Source organism: Xyrauchen texanus, chromosome 39 (assembly GCF_025860055.1).
Source record: "Xyrauchen texanus isolate HMW12.3.18 chromosome 39, RBS_HiC_50CHRs, whole genome shotgun sequence".
Taxonomy (NCBI): domain Eukaryota; kingdom Metazoa; phylum Chordata; class Actinopteri; order Cypriniformes; family Catostomidae; genus Xyrauchen; species Xyrauchen texanus.
The window spans coordinates 17214823-17238312 of NC_068314.1; the positions used below are offsets into that span (position 1 = coordinate 17214823).

The 23490-nt window shown below is 36.9% G+C and overlaps 1 protein-coding gene, 1 long non-coding RNA gene and 2 other non-coding genes across 4 annotated transcripts; 3 read left to right on the forward strand and 1 right to left on the reverse strand.

The window, feature by feature from the left end:
- Positions 1 to 875: 875 nt before the first annotated feature.
- Positions 876 to 16023, reverse strand: LOC127632617 (bone morphogenetic protein 7-like). The gene is made up of 7 exons (XM_052111314.1): positions 15627 to 16023; positions 8884 to 9076; positions 6284 to 6426; positions 2945 to 3160; positions 2081 to 2157; positions 1859 to 1969; positions 876 to 1025 (listed from the first exon to the last, which is right to left on the reverse strand). Exons 1-7 carry the CDS (start codon positions 16021 to 16023, stop codon positions 876 to 878), a joined length of 1287 nt encoding a protein of 428 aa, XP_051967274.1.
- A 6166-nt stretch (positions 16024 to 22189) lies between these two features.
- LOC127632633 (uncharacterized) lies at positions 22190 to 23470 on the forward strand. Its single transcript, XR_007969123.1, has 5 exons — positions 22190 to 22266; positions 22486 to 22560; positions 22807 to 22844; positions 22980 to 23041; positions 23180 to 23470. It is a non-coding gene; the product is annotated as an uncharacterized LOC127632633 (long non-coding RNA).
- LOC127633084 (small nucleolar SNORD12/SNORD106) lies at positions 22321 to 22413 on the forward strand. The gene has a single exon (XR_007969172.1). It is a non-coding gene; the product is annotated as a small nucleolar SNORD12/SNORD106 (small nucleolar RNA).
- LOC127633085 (small nucleolar SNORD12/SNORD106) lies at positions 22644 to 22737 on the forward strand. Its single transcript, XR_007969173.1, has one exon. It is a non-coding gene; the product is annotated as a small nucleolar SNORD12/SNORD106 (small nucleolar RNA).
- Positions 23471 to 23490: the final 20 nt, after the last annotated feature.

The following is a 23490-nucleotide window of genomic DNA, read 5'->3' on the forward strand; positions in this document are numbered from 1 at the left end:
GCAGGGCACTCCTCCGCCCCCGGCAGCGGCTCCTTCGCTCCAGGCAGTCGGGGTATTCCGTCCCCACTTGCCCCGCGGACGACGGCCATTCCCCACATCCGGGCAGTCGGGCTACTCCGACACCCGGCAGATGGCAGCGGCGCTCCCCAGGGTGGACGGCAGTGTCGAGGACTCTGCGACGGGCATCCCTCCTCCTTCCCGGGTTTCGGCACCAATGTAAAACAGTTTGTCAATATAAATAATAATTTAATGAAAACTCAAAAACACATAAACAAACACACATGACGGACATGCCCGTTTTTCTCTCTCTCCTCTCTCTCTCCTTCTCACACCGTGTTGGCCCGCCCCCCTCCGCTCCACATACGATAAACAGTTTGTATGATGTTGCCACTTGATGTCCAATGTAAATATGGAATCTGAAGCAAAAGTGATATAAATACTGATGTCAATCTTGTTTTATAGTGTGTAGTAAGTGGTTTTCCTAATGAAATATCTTTGTAGAATCTAGCAATGTGCGTAAATGCATTGCCTCTTCCCTGAGCAGTCTCTTTAAATGTCTTTGAGGCCAGTATTTGCTCTCCGTATCTGCTCATGTCTTCTTTGGTATTCCAAACTTGGCTCTTTGTGCATAGATGAAAGCCAGAACCCCACACACCTGACTTAGCTGTGGTCAGCTTCTTGCAATTCCAGGTATTTTGAGTTGTGGATGAGAATGTATGCTTTGAATGCATCATTTGCTATCAAAGAATTCCAGTTATGCTCCAGTAACGAGTCTCTTCCCTCTCTGGAAACTTTATGATCAAGAAAATTAGTCTTTTTGTCCCTTATATTCTCTTGTTCCTCACATTTCCCTTGGCAAGAGCAGAAGTTGTGACTTAATGGCATCCGCAGGCTCTGACTACCATGTTGCGATACTTTTTCAATATAACGTTGGAGCTGTCATCAAAGTACAAGACGGAGATTCCGTGCAACTGTGTTGGAGCGCAGCAGGGCTTTGGGACTGTTTCTGGGTTTATGAAATGAACCTGGGATGACAAAAGAAATACAAGATTTTAAAAGGATGGAGACAAATTCTAAAAATTGCAGTATATATAGAAAATACAGAATGCCAGTATTGATCTTTTATAACTGATGAACAGGCCTACACCATATGTGAAAGCTCTGTAGACTTTCACAGAATAGTAAAGCAAATTCACAAAGTTCTACACATCACCCTGTACACCCTGTAACAGTAGTGTCACCAAACGAAATTGCAAGCATAAAAATATGTTTTGAAGAGATTTCCCAAACACTCCCCATCTGCCATTGAACAAAAAAGAGATTAAAAAGCCCCAAACTCGTGCCACTGGTTGAACCAATGATATGTCAGGCTGGTCGGGATGCTTAAACAAGCAAGCAATATTTTAATAGCGCCATAGCCACATTGTTGATACTTTTCAGAGAAATCAACCAGTCCTATTCAGGGCTGTATTCTAGACATAGGTAAACTAGGGTGTCACCTGGGGTGCCACCAGCTGGGAGGCGCCAATGCAGAAGCTGCCCCAACACCACCAATAATGAGATCGCTCCAGCGGTCGGGAGCGGTAATGACGAGGTCACCCCCCACCCCCACCCCACACACACATAAAAGCGATATGGTCAGAAACGGCCCTTGCCGCATCTGCATATTATCCTGAGATACGAGAAATTATTTTAACATCCAAATTCTACACTTCACCTTTTAATATTTTACTAACTTTGGTTCTCTTTTAGCTAAGAATCAGATTGTAGTACCCTCAGCTCTGATTCAGAGAGTGCAGAAAATGCTAAAAACATTTCATAGATTCCATCTAGGTCTACTGATGACTCTGATACTCACCAGTGTCTGTACGATAGCATGGTTTGTGGCATTCATATAAGAATTCAAGGGAAAAACACATTCTCCCTCGCAGTAGTACGCAGCATAACCCTCTGGAGCAATGATCCAATCCTGGAAACGCCAGAGAGAGAGAGATGTGACAAATTAGAAGCAGAATGATAAAGGCATGATGTGAAAGAGGGCTCTGATGGAGAGAGAAACAGAGAAAATTCATCACTGTACCTGCCATCCCAGGTCTCTGAAACTGACATAGAGTTCATGTTTCTTGCAGCCCTGTTTGGGGTCAATGCTGGCACCCTCTGCAGGAAACAGGAGGAAGGATAAATATGCAGCACATTTATATGTATATTATCAGTATGATTAACAGTATATACCGTGTGACAGTTTAGACATAGTTTACTGTTTCCGATGTCCTTGTAGGAAGTCATTATTCACAGCAAGTCATGATTAATCTAATCCATGAGTAAAAGTGTCCAATAATAGGTCGGTTACTGAGCAACTAGTTATTAAGCAAATAGTATTCAGCTGGTCATGTGATCCTAACATGGCAGCCCCCATGAGGGGACCCTTCCCATGTAGAATAAAACATCTTTATAAGGTTACGGAGAGTGTTCCTCATGTGAGTGCTCATGATTTTATTTGTACATTTCAAAATTACTGTTCAATTCTTTGAGTGTAAAACTTGTTTAATGAGGAAAAACTAACTGCATGCAAATTTAACTCAGGTGTTAAATAATTTGAGACTTATCATTCATTTGTTAATGCAAATCATCTTTTGGTTTGCACCTATCAAGTTGCAAATAAAGAGAGAAAATAATCAAATGAGATGACTTTATTTGTTAAATTTTTTAATTCAATTAATTTTGATTATCTAAAAATAGGCATTACCACAAATATGCATATATATATATGATATGTACTGTTACCATGACATAAAATGACTTGTGATTGTAATCATACCTCCTACTGCAACTTTGTTAAATTAAATAAACACTGCATAAGTCTGAAAATGAGATGACAACAATCAACTAGCTTACACAAGATGCTAATATTTACATTTAAAAAATGTCCTCTGAATATTATTACCTGTGGCTACAGCTGTCTTTAGGGCCACCTGGCTGGGTGTAGCACCAGGTTTGGGGGTTTTAGAGCGGTTGTGACCCCTCTGTTTGTTTCCTGATGCTGAGCGGACACTACGGAGGTGTAGTCCTGACGCTTTCAAGAACGCCACCATAAACGGCTGCTTATCGTGAGGTCCACTGCTGCCCACCAACCCTGCTCTCCTGGGGTTCATGCTTTCACCTACAGAGGGCAACAGTGAGTTGCATGATGAAATTTGTCAAAATGCACCCAATTTACTTTGTTATTGTACATTCCTGGTCTTATTGTGCTCATCAGTGCACCAAAGTCTTTTTAGCAAGTCAGACCCCTCGGCCACCTTTTGAACTTTTGAAGTATTTTTCTATGTAAACAAGCAGCATATCAGTGCAGCTCCTATCTACTTGAATGGGGAAAGAAGTGTGAGTGAACATAAAAAAAAAAATAATGCCTTTGTAATTTTTGGAGTGTCCATATTTTGGCAAGCATTCACTTTTATAGAATGGAACTACAGCGCTGAGATATTCTTCTAAAAATCTTCATTTGTGTTCTGCTGAAGAAAGAAAGTCATACACATCATGCATGGCATGTGGGTGAGTAAATTATGAGAATTTTCATTTTGGGTGAACCATTCCTTTAAAATCATAGGTTAAGTTTATAGGTATGCACAAATCATAATCCCCAATTTCTGAATGTGTAAAAATGACTGACAGGCGTAGAGTTTAAATTACATGAATTATGGACGGAAATGTTGTGCTTTGATGAACAATGTAAGATATTTAAGCTGTTCTTGGACTTTTTTTCTGTCTTTATTAAATTAAGCTCAGCATTTAACAAAATATAGGGAAAATAAGACCTGCCATTTGTGGTGAAAATAGTTATGGTCTTAAAACGAAATTTTTTAATGAGTATTCATACATTTGTACACATGCAAATTCCATTAGAGTTGCTTTGTCCAGCTTTTATAGGTTACTGCACGCTAATAGCAATCGAGTGCTGGCTGTGAAGCAGCATATCATCATTTCACTCCCTGGACGAATACACACGTCACTGAACTAGTTGGTCATGTCGTTCATGAACAAACTGAATGTACTGATAAACTCGTTCGCAAATTAATTGAAATGAATCAGTCATTTGTGGGGAAGGGCTTTGGATGCTTAAACACTCTGCAGCGCTGAAGTCTCTTAGTAGATTTGTGTACATTTTTATAAAGGATAATCAGACCTACCCTGATTGTGAATGAATGGTTTTGATTCAGTGCAATTACTTAAGACTTGGAACCATCTACAGGAACCATTAATCTACCATGATTAATGAATGAATCAATGAACGCATCTGAACTAATCTTTTTGGTGAAAGGAATCAAAAGAATCAAGTCCCTGAAATGAATCAAAACCACAACCACCTGTATCTAGGCTCATTTGAGATGAGCAATTTCTGCACTGAACTGATCACCAGTGATTACCAACAGGTGCATGCCGGTTAGAAAGCTGCCCGACTTGCTGTGATGTCATGGCGACGTGTCAAAAATGTTCTTGAGACAGTGAGGTGGCTGCAGTCTTTGAAAAGAGGAGCCCCAGTCATTTTTTTTTCCCTGCAGTCAGTTTTTCCATGCAAGCACGATGGGAAAACGACTTGCTGATGACACAGCTTAATGCACACTGGCTTAAACCACCGTGATGTTTTGTTTTCTTGTAAAATGGTTGATACTTTAACTCTCATATATCATATTTTTATGTGCAAAAATAATGTGTACATCTCTGTATGGGATACATGATTGTTACCATATTTAAATTACGTGTATTTATTAAAATAAAAATGGATGAAAAAGACAGCTTTTGGGGGGCATTAAATAAGAGGTCCATTGGGTGACTTATAAATCATAGTCATTTCATTTAAAAGCAAAATAATATAAATTACATCCACTTAATCAACAATAAAGCACCTGAACATGAATCACGTGATATCTGCCTTTGATCTCGCAGGTGGCTGATCCACTATGTGAAGTTAGAACTGAATTATCCTACTTCCCACTTCTGAAGTGGTAATTACCAGTATGTCGTGTTCAACTGCTTTGTTGCCGGAAAAAAAAAAAAATGTATTTTGACACCAAACAAAATATTACTTCGCTTGCTGACGATAATGGAATTTTGCCGAAACAAAAGCTATTTTTACGGTATAAAAATTTACAATAAGCATCAAATGGTTGCTGATATACTTGAATTATTATGGCCAAAATGGTAAGCGCTAACAATTAACTGTATTAAGACAACTGAATAAAACCTAATACAGAAACCGTAGTCTCCTCCGCCATGTTGAAAATGTACGACTTTTCCCATCTCGGAAATTCAGGAATCAAAATTATCTCAGCCTTTCCCAGTTGTAATATCGACTTGAGGGGTCGTTCATGTGCAACTTCCAAGAGGGAAACTCGTATTTATGATAATTCCGATAGCAAGTGAAGGCAGCATTATTTCCCCACTCTCCTGACTGCAGCAGCCTACTCTCATTTACATTCAAGGCATTTTTTGGCATCTCAAACAAGCCTTCTGTCTGCTTACCACTAGACAACAAAGAACACCAACTACACGACACGGCCACTCCAAGTAACCAAGCGGTGAGAGGGGGCCCGAGGTGTGATGAAAAATGACCAAGGCCCCCCAAGAAGGGGGCCCAGCAGTTTCTTTGCACTTGGGCCTGCAAGATCCAAGTTACGCTACTGACGCAGACAGACCCTTCTACATGGATTAATTCTGGTATGTAACGCCTATTACATACCAGAATTAATCCATGTAGATAATACATGGAGTGGTGGTGGTGTAGTGGTCTAAGCACATAACTGGTAATCTGGAAATCAGAAGGACACTGATTCGAACCGCACAGCCACCACCACTGTGTCCTTGAGCAAGGCACTTAACTCCAGGTTGCTCCAGGGGGATTGTCCCTGTAAGGGCTCTGTAAGTCGCTTTGGATAAAAGCGCCAAATGCATAAATGTCTATTGATTTTATTGCTGGATAAAAAAAAAATCTTGTATCACGCAAAAATGTGCCACATAATGGAAGTAAAATGAACTTCAAATGTTGTTTCATGTTGATTCAAACATTAAGATTCTAATCTTGAAAAAAAAAACATGTAGAAACCAAAACAGAATTGATTCTAAAGATTTAGCCAATAACTGAAAATTAAGTTTAAGCAATAACTACTGTAAGAATCATATAATATAGGTCAGGGTAATATCAGTTCAGAGATATGAAACTATAGCACAGTTTATGATGTTAAGACTGTTTGGAAGCATTTGTGTTGTGTTTAAGTTTGCGGAAACCCACCATGTGCATTCTCCAGAGAGAGCTGTAGTCCAAGGTTCTGACCTGGGTTTATGACCCAATGGTTACTGGTGACTGTGAGGTCAAATACTAGCCATCCGTCTTCCGCTGCCCATACCACTCGCGAGTCCAGCAGGTAGAGCTCCCTACACGGGGTCAGAAGAGGTCACAAATAGCAGTCATAAGCTCTTTAGTACACCCTTAACTGTAGCTTTCATCTGAAAAAGTGGATATGATGAATGATAATTTCTGCCATGTTTAATAATTTCATTTCTTTTCATGTTGCACAATTAACAACAAAATATTTTGAAGAAAATGTGTTTCTTGCTCAGGATGTGGCTAGTGCCCAGGTGATTGCTTACTGGCTCATATAAAAAGAACCCACCCCCAAGTCTCTATAATAATCTGGCTCCTGAATATGAATTGGGTCACTCTTTCAATGTAATCTATGGGATTTTTTTTCCCCATGGAAAAATTGTAACTCGGACCACTTTTCTGAGTTACAAAAGTGAGAGCATGTCTCTTCTGAATAAGCCACACAATATAGCATTATTATTCATGTCTGTGGCTTGAAAAGTTTTGTGCCAAAAGCACTTAAGCCCTTGTTCAAGAACGCCAAAGCAAGCACCAAAACACCTTCTAAATTATGAACTTTGTCATTTTCCAGTGTATTGATTCAATGAATTTAGACACAATATAAACATAATAAAATACACTCATTAAGGGTGTATAATTGAAATATATAATGCTTTATCCACATACTGTATATGATGCATTGTATAGTCAAATATCAGTTACTATTAGCATCATGATTCCTTGGTGAGGTTTATTTTGCAGACAAGTAGATGAACTGCAGAAATTAGAAGCTTTATGTAATAATGCCAGTTCATGCCAGAACTTGTCCTTCTCAACTAAAGATATCACAAATTGAGCTCTATTCCATGAAATAAGAGTTTGAGGTCTGGCTGATTTGGCCCAGAAAATCAAAAACAACTAAACTGGAACTCCACAGGCAACAACATGTTCCCAAGAAAATGTCAGTTTTCTCTTTTATTAAATGTGTGTCTCTTAAATGTCTCTTAAAAGAGATCAGATTGTCCTCTGGTGATGAAAGCAGAAGTGGAAGAGTCTCTTGAACAATAACTTGGCTTACAGGTAGGATTTCAGACCTTAAGGGAAACAGATATACTAGCTCTTTATACTCCTCTGTCTAGTCGCATTGCTGTCTGTGAGCATCAATGGGGCAAAGCGTCTCTGCATGACAATGGGAGAGGTGTAGGAAGGATGATTCACAATGGGTGGTCTTAAAGGGAATTTGTGTAATTTAGAACAAGCAACAAAGAATGTAAGAGAGACAGTATGTCTGAGAATGTGTCACTTGGAGGACTTCTTCAGGTGGGATTCACTCTCCACCAACAGGATTCTGGGACTGGGATCTGTAACCCGGATCTGGCGGTTTTATGGCAACAAAATCACCCCTAAAAGCTGCTGGTCTTGAGTCAGGCCATTCCAAATCATGTTTTCATAACAACAACTCAATCTGACAAGACTGACGCAAAATAAAACTACATGGCACAAAATTAGAAATAACGCACTGTAATATGCGTTCAGTTGACAGACATCCCATTCCAAACACTGGCTCTGACTTGAGCACTAGCAATATTTTGGTGGAAAAGACCAAAACTTTCCAAAAAAGAGGGGTAAATCATTTCAGGTGGAGTGGGGTGTTTCCCCAAATGTCTAGGGCGTGAGTTCCTCCCCTCAGCCGAGGACTCTACGTCTCAATAATTGACAGTAATGGCTGTGTAAAGCCATCCGCTCTTACTGCGGCCACACTGTAAATCAGCTGGAGGAATTCAGTGGGAGCCCTGGCACTAGACATGTACTGTTGGACAGACAAATCAGTGTGTGTGTGTGTGTGTGTGTGTGTGTGTGTGTGTGTGTGTGTGTGTGTGTCCATCCCACGTTTAGGCTTAAAAATTGTGGGTTGGAGCATTTGTTTCATCTCTGTTTTATGATGCCTTGAGGCCTTTGCATACTACCCTATTAAAACCCAACCAACTAGAACATACCAAAGTAATGAATTAGCTTTTACATATTTTGAATCCAGTTTTTATATTCACAATATATCTCAGACTCACAGCCAATAATAATAATAATGATAAATAACCAAAGAAAAGGCAAAAATGCAAACAGATACACTTTGAAATAAACATAAAACCTAAACCGCTATTCACAACGGATTTTATATCAGTTATCTGATATATTTCCACATTTACGATTACAATTATATATTTTTACAAAAAAATGCAGAGCCTGATTGATAAAAATCCATCCGAAAAGGAAAGTTGTTTCAGAGGCAGAGCAAGTTACTACATTTTTAGACAAGATTACGAAGAGAAACTTTTTTATTATTTGAAATAGCATGCACTGATGAATCATGCACAATACATTAGGAATATGTATTAAGCAAGTGAATGGGATCAATTTTGAATTCACGTTGACTTGTCTCATGACGGTCTTGTGGAAAGAATAGCTAAACAAAATTCTGTTTTATAGTACGTAGATTAACACTTTGACAGGCATGTTAATTTGTGACATACCTTTTGGGCTGCAGTTGGAGCACCTGGAACACACTGACACGGAACGTCTCATTTTCATAACGCTCATGTACAAAGTCCTTGTAGATACGGAACTCTGCAGCAGTCACGGTTTCTCCCGCCGGGATGCGAGAGAGGTCGAAGCGGAACTCTCTGCAGTGCTGATAATACAGATGGAGGTCTTCATCTGAATCAACTACAGAGAGAGGGAGAAAAATCAGCTTATACGCATTCATTTGCACATTATTTGCACAACTTTATTGATAAGAGAAGGACTCTTTAAAAGTCTCTTCAAAGGGATAGTTTACACAAAACTTCGTCATCCTTTACTCAACATCATGTCTTTCCAAACCTGTATGATTTTGTCTCTTACATGGAACATAAAATGAGATGTTATGTAGAACTTTAGCCTTAGTCACTAATAATTTCATTGCATCTTTTTTTATCTATACAATGAAAGTGAACGTCAGTTCTAACATCTCCTTTAGTGTTCCACGAGAAAAAAGTTATACGGGTTCGGAACAACATGACGGTGAGTAAATAATGACAAAATTGATTTACTTATTAACAACATGACATTTTTGGGTGAACAATACGGAGTTCAAATTAACCCGAACAATAACATCTATAGGCCTGAAATTTATGTGAATCAGCTTGAGTACTACTCTAACCTTGATTTCACGTTGTTGTGTTTTTTGTCAGAATACATTTTAACATTAAAAATTACATACATTCACAAATTAACTAAATTAAAATAATCATTAATTAAAATAACTAACATTAACCAACAATGAACAAAAGCATATTTAGAAAAAAAAAAAAAAAGAGTTTAATAAATGTTGCAAAAAAAAGTTCATGATACCAAATGTATCAATGTAAACGAATAGAACCTTATTCTAAAATGTTACCCTTTTTTCATACAATGTCAGTCCCTAACATTCTGCCTTACTTCGCCTTTTGTGTTTCACTGTAAAAAAAGTAAGCCGTAAAGGTTTTGGAACAACATGAAGTTAAAATTAGTCAAATGGTTGAGTAAGGGTGAGTAAATTATGACAGAATTTTCCTTTTTTTTTGTGAACCATCCCTTTAAAATGTAAAATTTTCTGCCTCAACCAACTCTGTTTGCAATATACAGTTTAAGATAAAACAGTTGATTAAAAACTGTCCTCTAAGTCCTCTAGAGTTGGCTCGGTGTGACTGTAAACTGCAGGCTTTTGTCTCATTTGTCTTCATACTACTTCCAGCTTGGTGTGCACCAACAGATTGACCACCGATATAAATCGGCCAGTCTTCGTCTTATATTTGTGATCGGCTGATTGTGCCTAGAATCATGGCCGATCTTTTTTGTAGCATGCAGAAATTCATACACTGAATAAGCGCTTTCTCAGTCTTTGATGGATGACAGTGTGGCCTCTGGAGGATCAATGGTTGTCAATTCTAAGTATAACGAATTTAAACTTTCAGACATGCTGTTATTCCTATGAATCTACATGTATGAATATGAAGTTGCCCATTTTCTAGAGACATTAAGGTAGTAATTCTGACTCGATGCACTGTGAGCATGAAGATGAATTAAACAAATAAACATATGTATACAAATCTGAGTATAAGTGATGTAACGTGAGTCATGACGATCAGACCATGTGTTGAGCGATAGAGACTATTTGAGCATTCATTAGCACTTTCAGCTTCACATACCTTCAATATGCTCAATCGCGGTGTCAATCAAGCATGCACGCTCTCCAGGTGCTCTCAGTAACTCAGTCACTCATCTCTGCACTATTCTGTGATGATCCCAATTTAAATCAGAGTAGTGTTGGTCATATTACCACCAATCACAGCAATTACTTTTTAACCATTACAGCATTTTCTTAATAATTTGTATAACACAAAAACTATTTCTCAATGATTTCGCAGTTTTAGAGCTTGTAATGGATACATTTTTCTTATTTTTGAATGTTTCTCTACGGTGTGTGATGCTCTCATGGTTTTTACTACCGTAATTTTACTGTGTGGGGCACAATATCATTTGCAAAAGTGTGGCAAAGGGCACTTTTAGAAAAATCAGTATTGGCCGATCTTAGCGTTAAAAAAATTGGAGATCGGTATCAGCCTCAAATTTCCTTATCGGTGCACCACTACAACCAGCCAATGAGCACTTCCTCATACCACAGCATAAGTCAACCTACCCAGACTTCATCCTGTCAGACTTTCTGTAGAATCACTTTGAGCTCTAAAGCCTGATTGCCTCACCCACATCACTTGTGTCCAAAAAAGAAATGTAATTTCTTTAAGCCAGTGATTGATCTAAGAACTGGGGACCCCTGTACACTCAAATTGGAGGAAAAACCACAGGCCCTGCACCCACCCACTATAGACTTCAATCACGCACATGTGCCAACCACAAGAAAAGCTCTGCTAAAGGCTTGATCCGGAAACCAACGGTGTCCCACATTCAGTACATCTACGCAATACAGATCGTACATTGGTGGCTCAAATGGAGACTGCTAGCAACACTAAACTGAGAGACCTGTCATCATCAGTAATTTAATTACATTTCATATATGGAAGTATGTAAGGCTGCACAATTAATCGATTAAAAAAAAATCGAGATAACAATGACAGCTGCCACAATAAACTAATTATGAAGTGTCAATTGGAGCATCCCATTTAGCTCCACTTGCATTACGTATTCTAATGTAAATGAATTGAGTGGAACTACTGAAACAATATGACAATCATAATCATGTAGCTCCAGAGGGAAGGATAAATGTCTCAAGGCCTTTAGCAACATCTGGCTGGTCCCAAATATTCAGGGTTGTCCACCTTTGATTAATGTTATTGTCCCTACCCTGATAAAAAATACTAGCTTAACCAACATGCGATTCCCATGCTATTGGTTTATGATCGTTAGTGCTTGTGCCATGGTGTTCACCAGCAAAACCTAGCTGGTGCAGCTGGTTGAACAAGAATGCTTTTTTTCCCAGCAGGGTAAGCCCCTTATCCTGTTTGGTTGACAGTTTGGCATCTGTGTTTTTATTAACCCACACCCATAAGCAGCAAAAAAAATTAAACATAAATAAAAGGCTAAAATAAAAAATCTCCATGAGCACATGAAAATAAAAAAAAATATTTCATAATGAAGTCTTGGCCGACACCAACTTAACCCCCATACCGTTTCCACCCTGCCCTAACACAGCTGAGCCCGTCCTCAGAATTTCCAGTCTGATGGTGGCACGTGCCGAACAATTCCTGTAGGTTTCCAAAGTACTGTTTTTACAACCAATCTGTTTGTACCACCCTCTCCACCCTCAATGCTACCACTGACCTACATGCATGCAGGGAATCAGTCATGACAATTACTTCTTTTAATGCACATCCTGGCTGTGAGTTCATGACATCATGTTCTGAACAGGGATGTTGCTGAATCTTCTTCAACATCTTGTAATTTTGTGTGTGCATGATTATTGAGGGAAGCACTCTGAGCTATGTGCATACTCAAAACAGTGAGTCATTTGTTTGACAGCAGTTATGATGAAAGCAGTGATTCCTTGTAAGGATTTGGTGTGTTTATGTTAAAGACCATATGATGCAAAGATCAACGCTCAGATATGCATGCTGTTCCAAGTGCCGTATTTCAACACGTCGCTCTTGATCTGAAAACAGGGATATGTGCCAATGTACTTAGCAAAACGAAATCTTTAATGGTTAGCATTGTTACATTTGCAAATGCAAGAGTAGGCCTTTTCCATTTTGGGATACGGTCACACGGTCAAAACATCACACAGATTTACATTTATAAAGATTTGGCTACACCATTGGTTTACTTCCTCTGGTCAAAAATGGAAATCTTCACCAGAAATGTCTAATGTCTCCATTCTAGACTGAATGATAAATTTCAGACAAGAAGACATGTGTTTTCCGAGAGAGCTGGAAAACTAATTGGGAGGACTAATTGGCTTTTGGTTCAAAGGCAAGAAATCTTAGGTAAGATTTGATTACTTTCCTCAAAATCAGCGTATCAACATAAATAGGTGGATTTTCGCCCTGCTTGTTGTGCGTGTTTCTACGTTGCGTTTAGATTTGGAAGAAAACTTGGATTACCAATTGACATAAGGGATCACTGTTCATTTCTTGGTTACAATACTCTTGGTCGACTTTATATCTTAAATGGAAACCGATTAGGTGTCTGTTGCAGCATTACACACTTTTAGAAAATTAACTTAAATCTGCATTTTCTGAATTAAAAATGATTGGGGTAAGATACCTAGCACATGTCTGTCAAATGTTCAGGCCAAGTGTGTGGAAAGGTCATGCAGTCAATCCAATTGATTTCTTCATCATCCTCTCTTGGGAACATCTGATTCTTACCATGAAGAACACCATAGGGGCAATAGTTTGTAAACGTTAATGGTTTTCTCAAGTCAACATAATAAATATGTATTTGATCAATTTTCTTATTACATTCTACTCATGTCACATAAACGATTTTGGTGTTTTACAGACAAGATATCTAAACTCTAAATTCATCCAGATCAGATAATTAAGTTACCTGAAACAACACTGATGTATACAGGTGAGCTGTCGGTTTCTTTAATTCTGAACTTGTAGCTATATGCTGGGAGAAATACTTTAATTCACTAGTTCAGTGTGGTCTCAAACATCCACTACAGGCATGCCAGCATTGACACACAACTCAACAGAGGGAGGAAATGACTCTGCCAGTCATCAGAGAGAAAACACCCTGTGCTTCACCAGCCCGATCACTCACTCTAACACACACACATGTTCCAAACACATCATCATATGTCTACTCTCTCATTAAATGTGTAAAACACCCAAGAGGTCAGTCAACATCTATTATTTTTCATTATTAAGCATAGCATTGTTTCAGCAGTAGCTGTCATTAGTACTGAAAGGAATTGATGCTATAAGGAGACTTTCAGCACTTTGGAGTACTGTTTGCAGTTTGAATTCCAAGGGAAACAAAGACAAGGATACTCAAAGAATTCCCTGACCGGCTTGTGTCTTTCTGGACTTGCATTAACACACACTTGCAAACACATTTGCATCTTGACTTCCACACAATTCATGTCCACAAACAAGATTCCTCATCTCTTTGTACCAGGCACACACACACATAGACATAATCTCACACTTTTAGCACATACTAAAAGGCTGTGTCTTGAAAGCAAGAGTGTTTGGATGATGTATTTATCTTGTCTGTTGCCCTCAGCACAGTTCAAAAATGCCTCCCTAAATCCTAGTCATGCGAAACAAAGCCCTATTAAACTATAGAAATTGAATACACAGTTGCTCTCCTTACATATAACTTGTAAATATAGTGATTATATTATATTTCTATAATAACCATTTACACATGTGGAAATGGAAAACCCACCGTATTTGTTCATAAAATTATTTATGGACAGTTGCTTTATTAAAGGAAAAGTTCACCCATTATAATTTACCCACCCTCATTCCATCCCAGACGTGTATGACTTTCTTTCTTCTGTAGAGCACAAACAAAGATTTTAAGAAGAATATCTCAATGCAAGTGAATGGTGGTCAGAACTTTGAAGCTCCAAAAATCACATAAAAGCAGCATAGAAGCAATCATAGCAGACTTTCCATGTATCCACTATTTTACCTGAAGAGGATTTGTGTTTGTTCACTTAACCCTTGTGAGTCAATTAAAAAAAGTTTCTCAGAGGTCTTTTGAGGACATAAAAAAACTTTTCAGTCCTGATCACAACTACCAAATATTAATTAATTTTCAGGATGTTAACCCTTTAAATTCTTTGCATAATGCCACTGTTGTTTTTTATGGGGAAAAAAAAAACAGTTTTTTCCATACACTAAATGCTAAGAGGGGGAAAAAACAAATTTATTTTGGGGGGGGGGGGTTATCACAGTCTGGGATATGTCAATGATTAGCAGCAACATTGATTTTGATGCATTATTATTTTTTGTGCAGTGTCAGATTAAAAAAAAAATTAAAAAAAGCACTCAGTACCTTAGAGGGCAAAAAGGTCTGTGTCAAAAAACTGCCTTACAAATATTATATATTAATATTATTTTCCATTTTCACTGACTAAAGCATCAGTCCTGATCATAACTAAATAGTCATTTGTTTTCAGGATTTTAACCCTTTAAATGTCAGTTCGTTTACATAATGCCAAGTGATTTTTTTTACAAACACAAATGTCTCAGTACGCATATAGAAAACACACTCTGACATACATACCAACATGCACACAATTTTAGCTGCATCGTGTATTCAATTGGCCCGCAGTGCTCTATACTACAGCAAACAGAAAATAAAAAAGCATGTATTTGCTCCATAAGATAACATGAGAATAATGGCGCCATCTGGTGTAAAATATTACACATTTTCATTTTTAAGCCAGGGCTCCAGAATAAAAGCATAATATCATAGAATTCATGATTTTAAGCTTTAATGGCACTGGGATCAGATATTGCAGTTTTAATGGGTTTCAATTGGGGACATTTTTGTCCTTAAGGTTCTGAGTGTAACTATATTGAGTACACAGTTTATTATAGATGTGTTATAGGAACTGAGGCAAAATGTATGCCGTTGGCATGAACAAAAATGAAGGTCGCACAAGGGTTGTTTCCAAATTATGATCAACATTGCATTATAAGTCCATCAGCATTCCTATAGAATTTTCTGATATACTTTAAATGATCTGTTTATACTGTTATATAAATTACAAGATACTCACCCAAATTGACAAAACTCATCACCATATCCGCATCACTAAGAAACCGACTGTCCTGTTGGGTCACCATCGGTGTTCCCGGGGTCGTGAAAAGCGGTTCATAAGAATACGCATAACCGCTGCGGTGCCCTCCATCCTCTAGGATGGCGTTGTACAGATCCAGCATGTACATGGGAGCTGCGGTGTGTCTCTCATGGGTAAGCGGACGGGGCCGGTGAGGCAGCCCGAGGATGGAGAGGATCTCCCGCTGCATCTCTCTGCGCTCCTGGCTCTTGAGTCGCCGCTGGATGAAGCTGGATTGAATCTCATTATCCAGAGTGAAGTTAGCGCTCATCGCGTCTGCGACGACACTGCAACCACACGCAACTATCAAAACTCTAATCAGATGCAATGGAGTCATATTAAGTAGCTATACTGAAAAATGTAAACAATTTTCAGAAGAAATCCTCAGTTGTTTATGACTCGCAACTTTGCTTCTTCATTTGATATTATGGTGTTGAGCTAATTTTCAATATACTGAATAAGAATAATCCAAAACCGAAATGAATTAATCCAGCATCGTTTCTGATGTTGCACTCGCACTGATGATGATGTCGCGCTGGTGCTGTTCACGCTTTAAATAGCGCGCTGCAGCTGGTGGGTGGGGCGCGCGCGCACATTGGACTTGTGGGAAACGGCACAAAGAGACTTGTTTGTTTGAGAAAATGTCCTAATTTAGAGCAATGACATTTGTATACCTAGTTGGATTTTATGTGCTTTTATCATTTCTAAAAATAAATAATGTTAATTAAAAAGAAAAAGTTGAAAGTTAAAATATGAGCTTTATTTTTGGTTACAATTGTGACTCATGAAAACTACAAAGGTGTCTCAAGAGTGGCTCAGTTTGTCAATTAGACCCTATAAGAATTGCAAAAATTAAGCTAACTAAATTCTGTATTTCTGTTCAAGGAAAATCAATGAGTAATGAACTCCCAGCCCCCCATACTTTCATTGAAAGTAACAATGCTTTGAAATCCTCAAATTGATCAGGTAAATCAATCAGTTACCAATTCAAAATTGTTATCCTACTAACCAGTGGCATGTTTACACGTCAGGTGAGCATGACTGATACGAGCCAGAACAATCTTACCGATTCAGAATACATAAACCAATAATGTACTTCACATGTTATGCATGCCACAAATTTGAGTCTGAATTATTTCCTGCACTGTTTGATGGAAATTTCATATTAATTCATCATTTTTTTACAGACAGTAACAATAAAAGCAGTAACTGACACTTTGGATGAAACTCTATTGTAAATGTCAAAGGAAAAATTGGATTTCTCAGTGACCAAATGATTGTAGACTCCTAAATATTGCTTAATTGACAGTTCAGGGATGTTGCTTGCTCAATGCCATTCCAGAATTGCACTTTATTTTTTCAAGGTTAATAATTGCAGCCAAAATGCAGCCTTATCCCTCTGAGCAAACAATCACCACCTGACCTGGTCAATGAAAACACCCAGCACATCCTTGACCTGTAACATGCTTTTGCGCTGCCTTCCTGTCTTAATCTCAGACTGATTAGGGAACAGACATCAGACTAGTCTTGACAGAACCCTATTGCTTGTAATGTAGCCATAAGGACTCTGAAAGTCAATGCAATGACAGCTCTAGCATAATGATCTGCCATGCTGCTGACCACCTGCTGTGGTTAGAGCCCCTTGTCCCAATGCCATGGGGATGGACAGAGACACCCGTCTGGCAGCCAGCACCACCCTCCTACTTTCCAGTCTGCATGCACCAACCAGCCTGAACCCAAAGGTCAAACAAGTCCCACACCCTGGTTAGCTCATTACTGCCATGCTGAAAGGCAAAAGTGATCTCACTAGCTCTCTTTGCCCTGCAATTAAATCTTCTTTCCCAAATAATTTTCCTTTACAGACATAAATGATTGTCTCACTGTAGAGACAATATCTTTCTCACACACGCTCTCTCTTTGAAGTTGTGTATCCTCTTTTAGAAATCATAATGTGCACTTCAATTGGTCGAATCTGTGTTGCGTTTATTCAATGTTCTCATTGAATGTCAATTAAATCATTACACTGCTCATTAAATTAATGACTTGCAACATTTACATCAGCATGATTTAAACTTTATAGTGTCAGATTAAAATAAAACGTACTGCTCATTGGGTTTTTGATGTATTTTTATTGCTTAAAACAACTGTTTAGGAAACACATCAGGAGACAGTAACATATCAAATTAACATCTAAGTTGAATATTTGAACATAGATGGGAACTAATAAATAATAATAAATAATGTTGTAAAATTAAATGATGATGAACATTTTTTAATTATTTACTTGAAATTATATGTAAAAGACAATCTAGGTAAATATATATGAATTGTGAAGTAGATAAAAGATTGTTTTTATTTTCATTTATTTATTTTTTGTTTGTGTTTCTTGCTTTATGATCAAATTTGTTTTAATTATGATTGGATCATGTTCATTTGAAATAGTACACAATAAATATAAAAATGGCTTAAAATAACAAATGTTTTGACATGATCACTCTCCAAATCACACATTTTCTTGATACTGCATTTGGATAATCCTTTTATTTTGGTCAGTGTTCCTCCCACTTTACCTGCCCCAGGGCATTCAACAGCTTGATACCTTTCATCTCATATAAACCAGCCAGATAAAAATCAGCCAACATTAAGCTGAACTCCCAAATCTATGTATCAAACCACTAAAATGTATATATTTATATAAAAATACAAAAGAATGCTCTTGTGTTGCACTATTCCTAGTACTGAAATATTTGTATGCTAACACTTCTAGTACTTCATATATATATATATATATATATGTATAGTACCGTGCAAATGTCTTAATATGTTTCACAAAAGCATTTGTCTTGAGTTGGTTATTTATATCTTCAACTTGGCATGGTCCCCATAAAGCCCCCCACTGAATTGTGTCAGTCTGAGATTACATAAAGAGACTGAAGCAATTGAGACAGCCGAAACAGACAGAAGAACTGTTGCAAATTCTCCAAGAAGCTTGGGACATTCTATCTGCCAACAACCAAGAAAAACAGTATCCAGGTGTCCCTAGGAGAATTGGCTTTTTTAAAGGCAAAGGTGGTCACACCAAGTATTGATTTAGCTTTTTATGTGTACTAGACTTTGTATGACATTAAGTGATAAATTAAAACTATTTATGTGATTTTTTTTAAGACATCCTCACAATGCAACATTTTTCACAAGTGACTAAAACTTTATATATATTTATAAATATACAGTATATATATATATATATATATATATATATATATATATATATATATATATATACAGTATATATATATATATAAATATACAGTATATAAATATATATATATATATATATATATATATATATATATATAAAACCAGGGTTGGAGGGTTTCTTTTCAAATACAGATTACAGAATATATGCTGTAAAATGTAATTTGTAACATCATTATATCACTCAAGGTCAGTAATGTATTGTAAATACTTTGGATTACTTCTTCAGTGCTGGTAGATTTGTTCACTTGTTTTGACTATAAAATCTCTGCCAGTATGCACATGTTAAAAATACATTCTATGAAAAACCTAAATATCTTATGCCGTGTTGTTTCTAAAACAAGATACATCAAACTGATCTTGTTTTAATGATTTTTAGATATTTTTACAGAAAACAATACAAAAATTACTATCAAGAATATGATCTTTGCCCTACTATCAAAGGTCTTACTAGAAAAAAAAAAGATATTATGATCCAAAGTGAATTTTCTTGATAAAAAAAAAATATGATCGTGCCTGGTAACATGTGCATGTAAAATGGCTAGAAATAACATTTTAGCTTAGTGTAAAGATGACAATTTACACAAGGTTTATTTCTATTTCTTCTGCTCCAAACTTACTTCAAAAGTACTTCTCTGTCTGCTCATATGAATGTAACACATCATAAGAAAGTGTTTCACTGCTGTTCAAATGCACTTTCGATCGCATCATTTATATGTATAAATGTTTTCCATTTGAAAGGACTAAATATTAAATGAAACAAAAGACAATAAAATGCAAAGTGATCTCTTCAGTTATCAAAATACTTTTTGAACATAATAGTGGAATACAGTTACTTATATTTTAAATATGCATTCCCATTACATGTATTCCATTACTCCCCAAATCTGTGTGTGTATATATATATATAGCTAAATATAAGAAAGTCACTTCATGCCACAGGAACTGATCAAAGCTATAAGTTTGACACAGTAAGTAGCCTATGACAGTCTGTGTTGAGAAATATTCAAATAATTATATAAAAATACAGTTTAACCTATTTTTCAGCACTTTATTTTACACAAAAATTAAATGTTAGAAGGTTTGAATTAAGTGGCTTTTACAAGGCTAACAGCAGCCCTTCTCACATTTTAAGGTATGTTTTGTCCCGAGACACTTGGGGGAAGGGATGCTTTTTAATATCAGCTGTTGATGGGAGATAATCACGATTTGGTCATTCACGAGTTTCTTTGTACTAAAACAAAGAGGTAGGAGTCGCCCTTATATGCTGACAACACATTCAGCAATGTATGTACCCGAGTTACAAAACACAAGATATGTGCTAATGTAATCACACAAAAAGGTGCTAATTGCTCCACCGTTGCGTCTCACGGTAAAACCACGATCTGACATTACAGTATATAGGCTACGTGTCCAATAATGGATAATACATCTGCATTATTAAAACAATGAGAGTTATATAAAACCCAAACATAACAAAGTTTTCTTTTTTTTTTTTTTTGCTTTAATTTTCTGAAACGTGGACGTTGAGTTGAAAACAGAAAGATAAAGCTGCATCCATTTTCATGGGACTATCCTAATTCTGTTTAGTTTATACTGCCACCTTCTGGAAAAAAACAACAAATGTCGGTTAAGAATACAATTCTAATCTTCACATTTCTGCTTTAAACCCTACACAATTTGGCCCCATTCACTTCAATTGCAAGTGCCTCACCGTAACCTATATTTTCACTTTTTTAAATAACAGTCGAAATTAATTGTTGTGGTAGGCTAATAACATTAGCTACGCCACACACGCTGTCGAAAGAGCAAAATTACTTAAACCCGGAATATTTCTTTAAAATGGGAATTTTTGTTTACAGAGCAACTCCAAAAACCTATTTAAATGAAATATTCGTTTATTAAAAATATCTCTTTTCGATTACTTTTGGATTGTGCTCCATATTTACTGTCTTCGGAATAGCATAATACTCTTTCTAGTCTAGTTCTGTAAACCTACATCTTTGTAGTGATGGGCATTCTGGCTCTTTTCAGTGAGCCGGCTCGTTCGGCTCAGCTCTTCAAAAAGAGCCGGCTCTTTTGGCTTCCAAACGAATCTTTAAAAAACTAAAACGCATTTTTTTAAAGTCACACAGTTTGCGATAGTTTGACTGTAATTGGTGTTAAAACTATTCTAATTAAATTATTAAATTAAGTCATACTATACCTTGACCACAATGTATTAAAAATGCATTGGTTTGTTATGAAAAAAAAAATGCTATTAAACATTTGCATTTAAAGTATAACTTTTTACTGAACATAAACAAAGTGCATATAAATCTAACCATTCAAAACGAATATAATCTGAACAGCATAATAGAATATTGCATCATATCAAATAAAAATAAGTAACAATTTGCAAAACTGCAGCGTTATATTGAAATAAATATAAAAAAGAAGGATGCTATTACGCATGTGCATTTAAAGTATAACTTTTTAATGTGCAATAAACAAAGTGCATATAAATGTAACAATTCAAAACGAATACAATCTGAACAACATAACAAATTAGTCCATTGGTTAACACTTCGTGTCTGATTGACAGGAACAACAAGTGAGACTGTTAATCTGAGCAGACAATCAGAACGAATGTGTGTGCGCTTGAGCATTTAGGCCTAAATTATATTATTTATTTTTTCGTTCTATGAATTAGTTAATTCTATTCATTTAAATCTTTAGTGAATTTATTTTACATGATTTATATATATATATATATATATATATATATATATATATATATATATATATATATATATATATATATATGTAAAATAGATTCGGCTCTTCTGATATGCGAACCGACTCCCAATATTCACCTACAAGAGTTGGCTCTTGGAGCCGATTCTTTCGCGAACGACCCATGACTATCACTGCGCATGCGCTACACTTATATAACATGTGTTCGCGCACATTTCCTTCCTTTCTTCCTGCTGTATCATGATGGTAAGATCATAACTTGTTATGTCTTAAGCATTTTAAAATGTTTAAAAACATTAATTCTACAAAAACAAAATAGTAAATGTACACGGTGTTATGGTTATAATTATGAAAGAAAAAAAAAAAGATTTGTTCAAGTATGCTCTGACCACGTTGCTTAGATGTAAACGAATATACATTACATCCGTGTAGTTCGACAATGACAGCTTAATGCTCATGTGTCTTTCGTTTCATTTAAAAATGTCAAGTCGAAATTTGTATGCTCAAATTAATATTTTTTTACGTTTAACAGGCGTGGACCGTTGGAATGAGAAACACGTGCTTCGCTTCAGCTAATACTCCCGTCATGGTGAGCTCAGATTTATAACCCCTGTTGGGAATGGGAACTATTGATGCTTTAAGTTCTGGTAGCAATGATGACTTAACTTTTTTCCCCATCAGATCGACTCTGTTGACTTTCAGAATAAAATTAAGCCAAATTATCTGAGCAACCAGATAGCTAAAATCAAATCTGGTTGGTTACTATAGTTTCCAAGACAAATTAGCAAGACCTTTGTTCTTTCCCCAGATAATGCTGGTATCAGATGGGTGACCACAAATTCACCAGACTTCATGTCAGAAGACCATAACAGTCTTGATAGAGGTAATGTTGAACTTGTGCTTTGGCCACCCCATTATGGTGAGCTCTAATTCACACTGGATTCACTGGGAACTGTGATACGAAATTCTGGTAAAAATGATGACTGATCTTTTTTCCCCTGCAGATCGACAATGTTGACCTCCTTTAATAGAAATAAGCCAATTGATCTGATCAACCAGATAGCCACAAAATGATTTTGTTTCTCCAGTTTCCCCCCAGAATTTATGTGTTACTTTTTCCCCTTTTCAGATTGTTTGTACCACGGGGGTATTCACAATTATACACCGGTAAGGCTAAACTTTTTCCATACGCTGTACTTATTTTTTTTCTCCTAACAGATTGAAAATGTTGATTTTGATCTTTTCTAGCCAAATTTTCTGAAGCACCTATAGTTTTGAGATTAATTTGACTTTCTTGTTCAGGACCAGTTGCTTGATCCGAGAGTAACTTCATGAACTAATGTCCATTGATGGCCACAGTGAAGGTATTCTACTTTTACTTGTGTTTGTATGGTGAGGTTTCTCCCAGCAGATTTCTTAAGCATATACATTAAGATTGTGTCCCTTGCATTAGATGTAGTAATAAGGGTCACACCTTTTCTAAATTTTCCCTTTCCGTGCAGTGTTCAAGTGGAGAAGCAATTGGATGCATAATGGCTCATGCTGTACAAGCCAGCCCAGCAGATTTCAGCAAACCCGTTTTAATGAAGGCTTATTCAAAACATTTGACCAGTTGATGTTCCGGCATCCTGTATTCAGACTCCTTTCTCCAACCACAAGCAGTTACATTAACTGTGATTGGAGACACATTGCTTGTACTTGGTCATTTTATCTGTCAAATTGTTTGCATACTCTTGGCTTATAGCAGGCATTTGTTATTTTTAAACAATAAATTCAAACTATGAACCCATAACTGACTCCTTTTTAAATGCCA

Bases quoted from the DNA above. Each gene is read 5' to 3' on its own strand.
- LOC127632617 (XM_052111314.1), bottom strand. From the start codon at position 16,023: ATGACTCCATTGCATCTGATTAGAGTTTTGATAGTTGCGTGTGGTTGC. The intron at 9,077-15,626 runs GTGAGTATCTTG...CTCTCTCTGTAG, and splicing joins GATGAGTTTTGTCAATTTGG to TTGATTCAGATGAAGACCTC. The intron at 2,158-2,944 runs GTAATAATATTC...TGTTTCCTGCAG, and splicing joins AAAGACAGCTGTAGCCACAG to AGGGTGCCAGCATTGACCCC.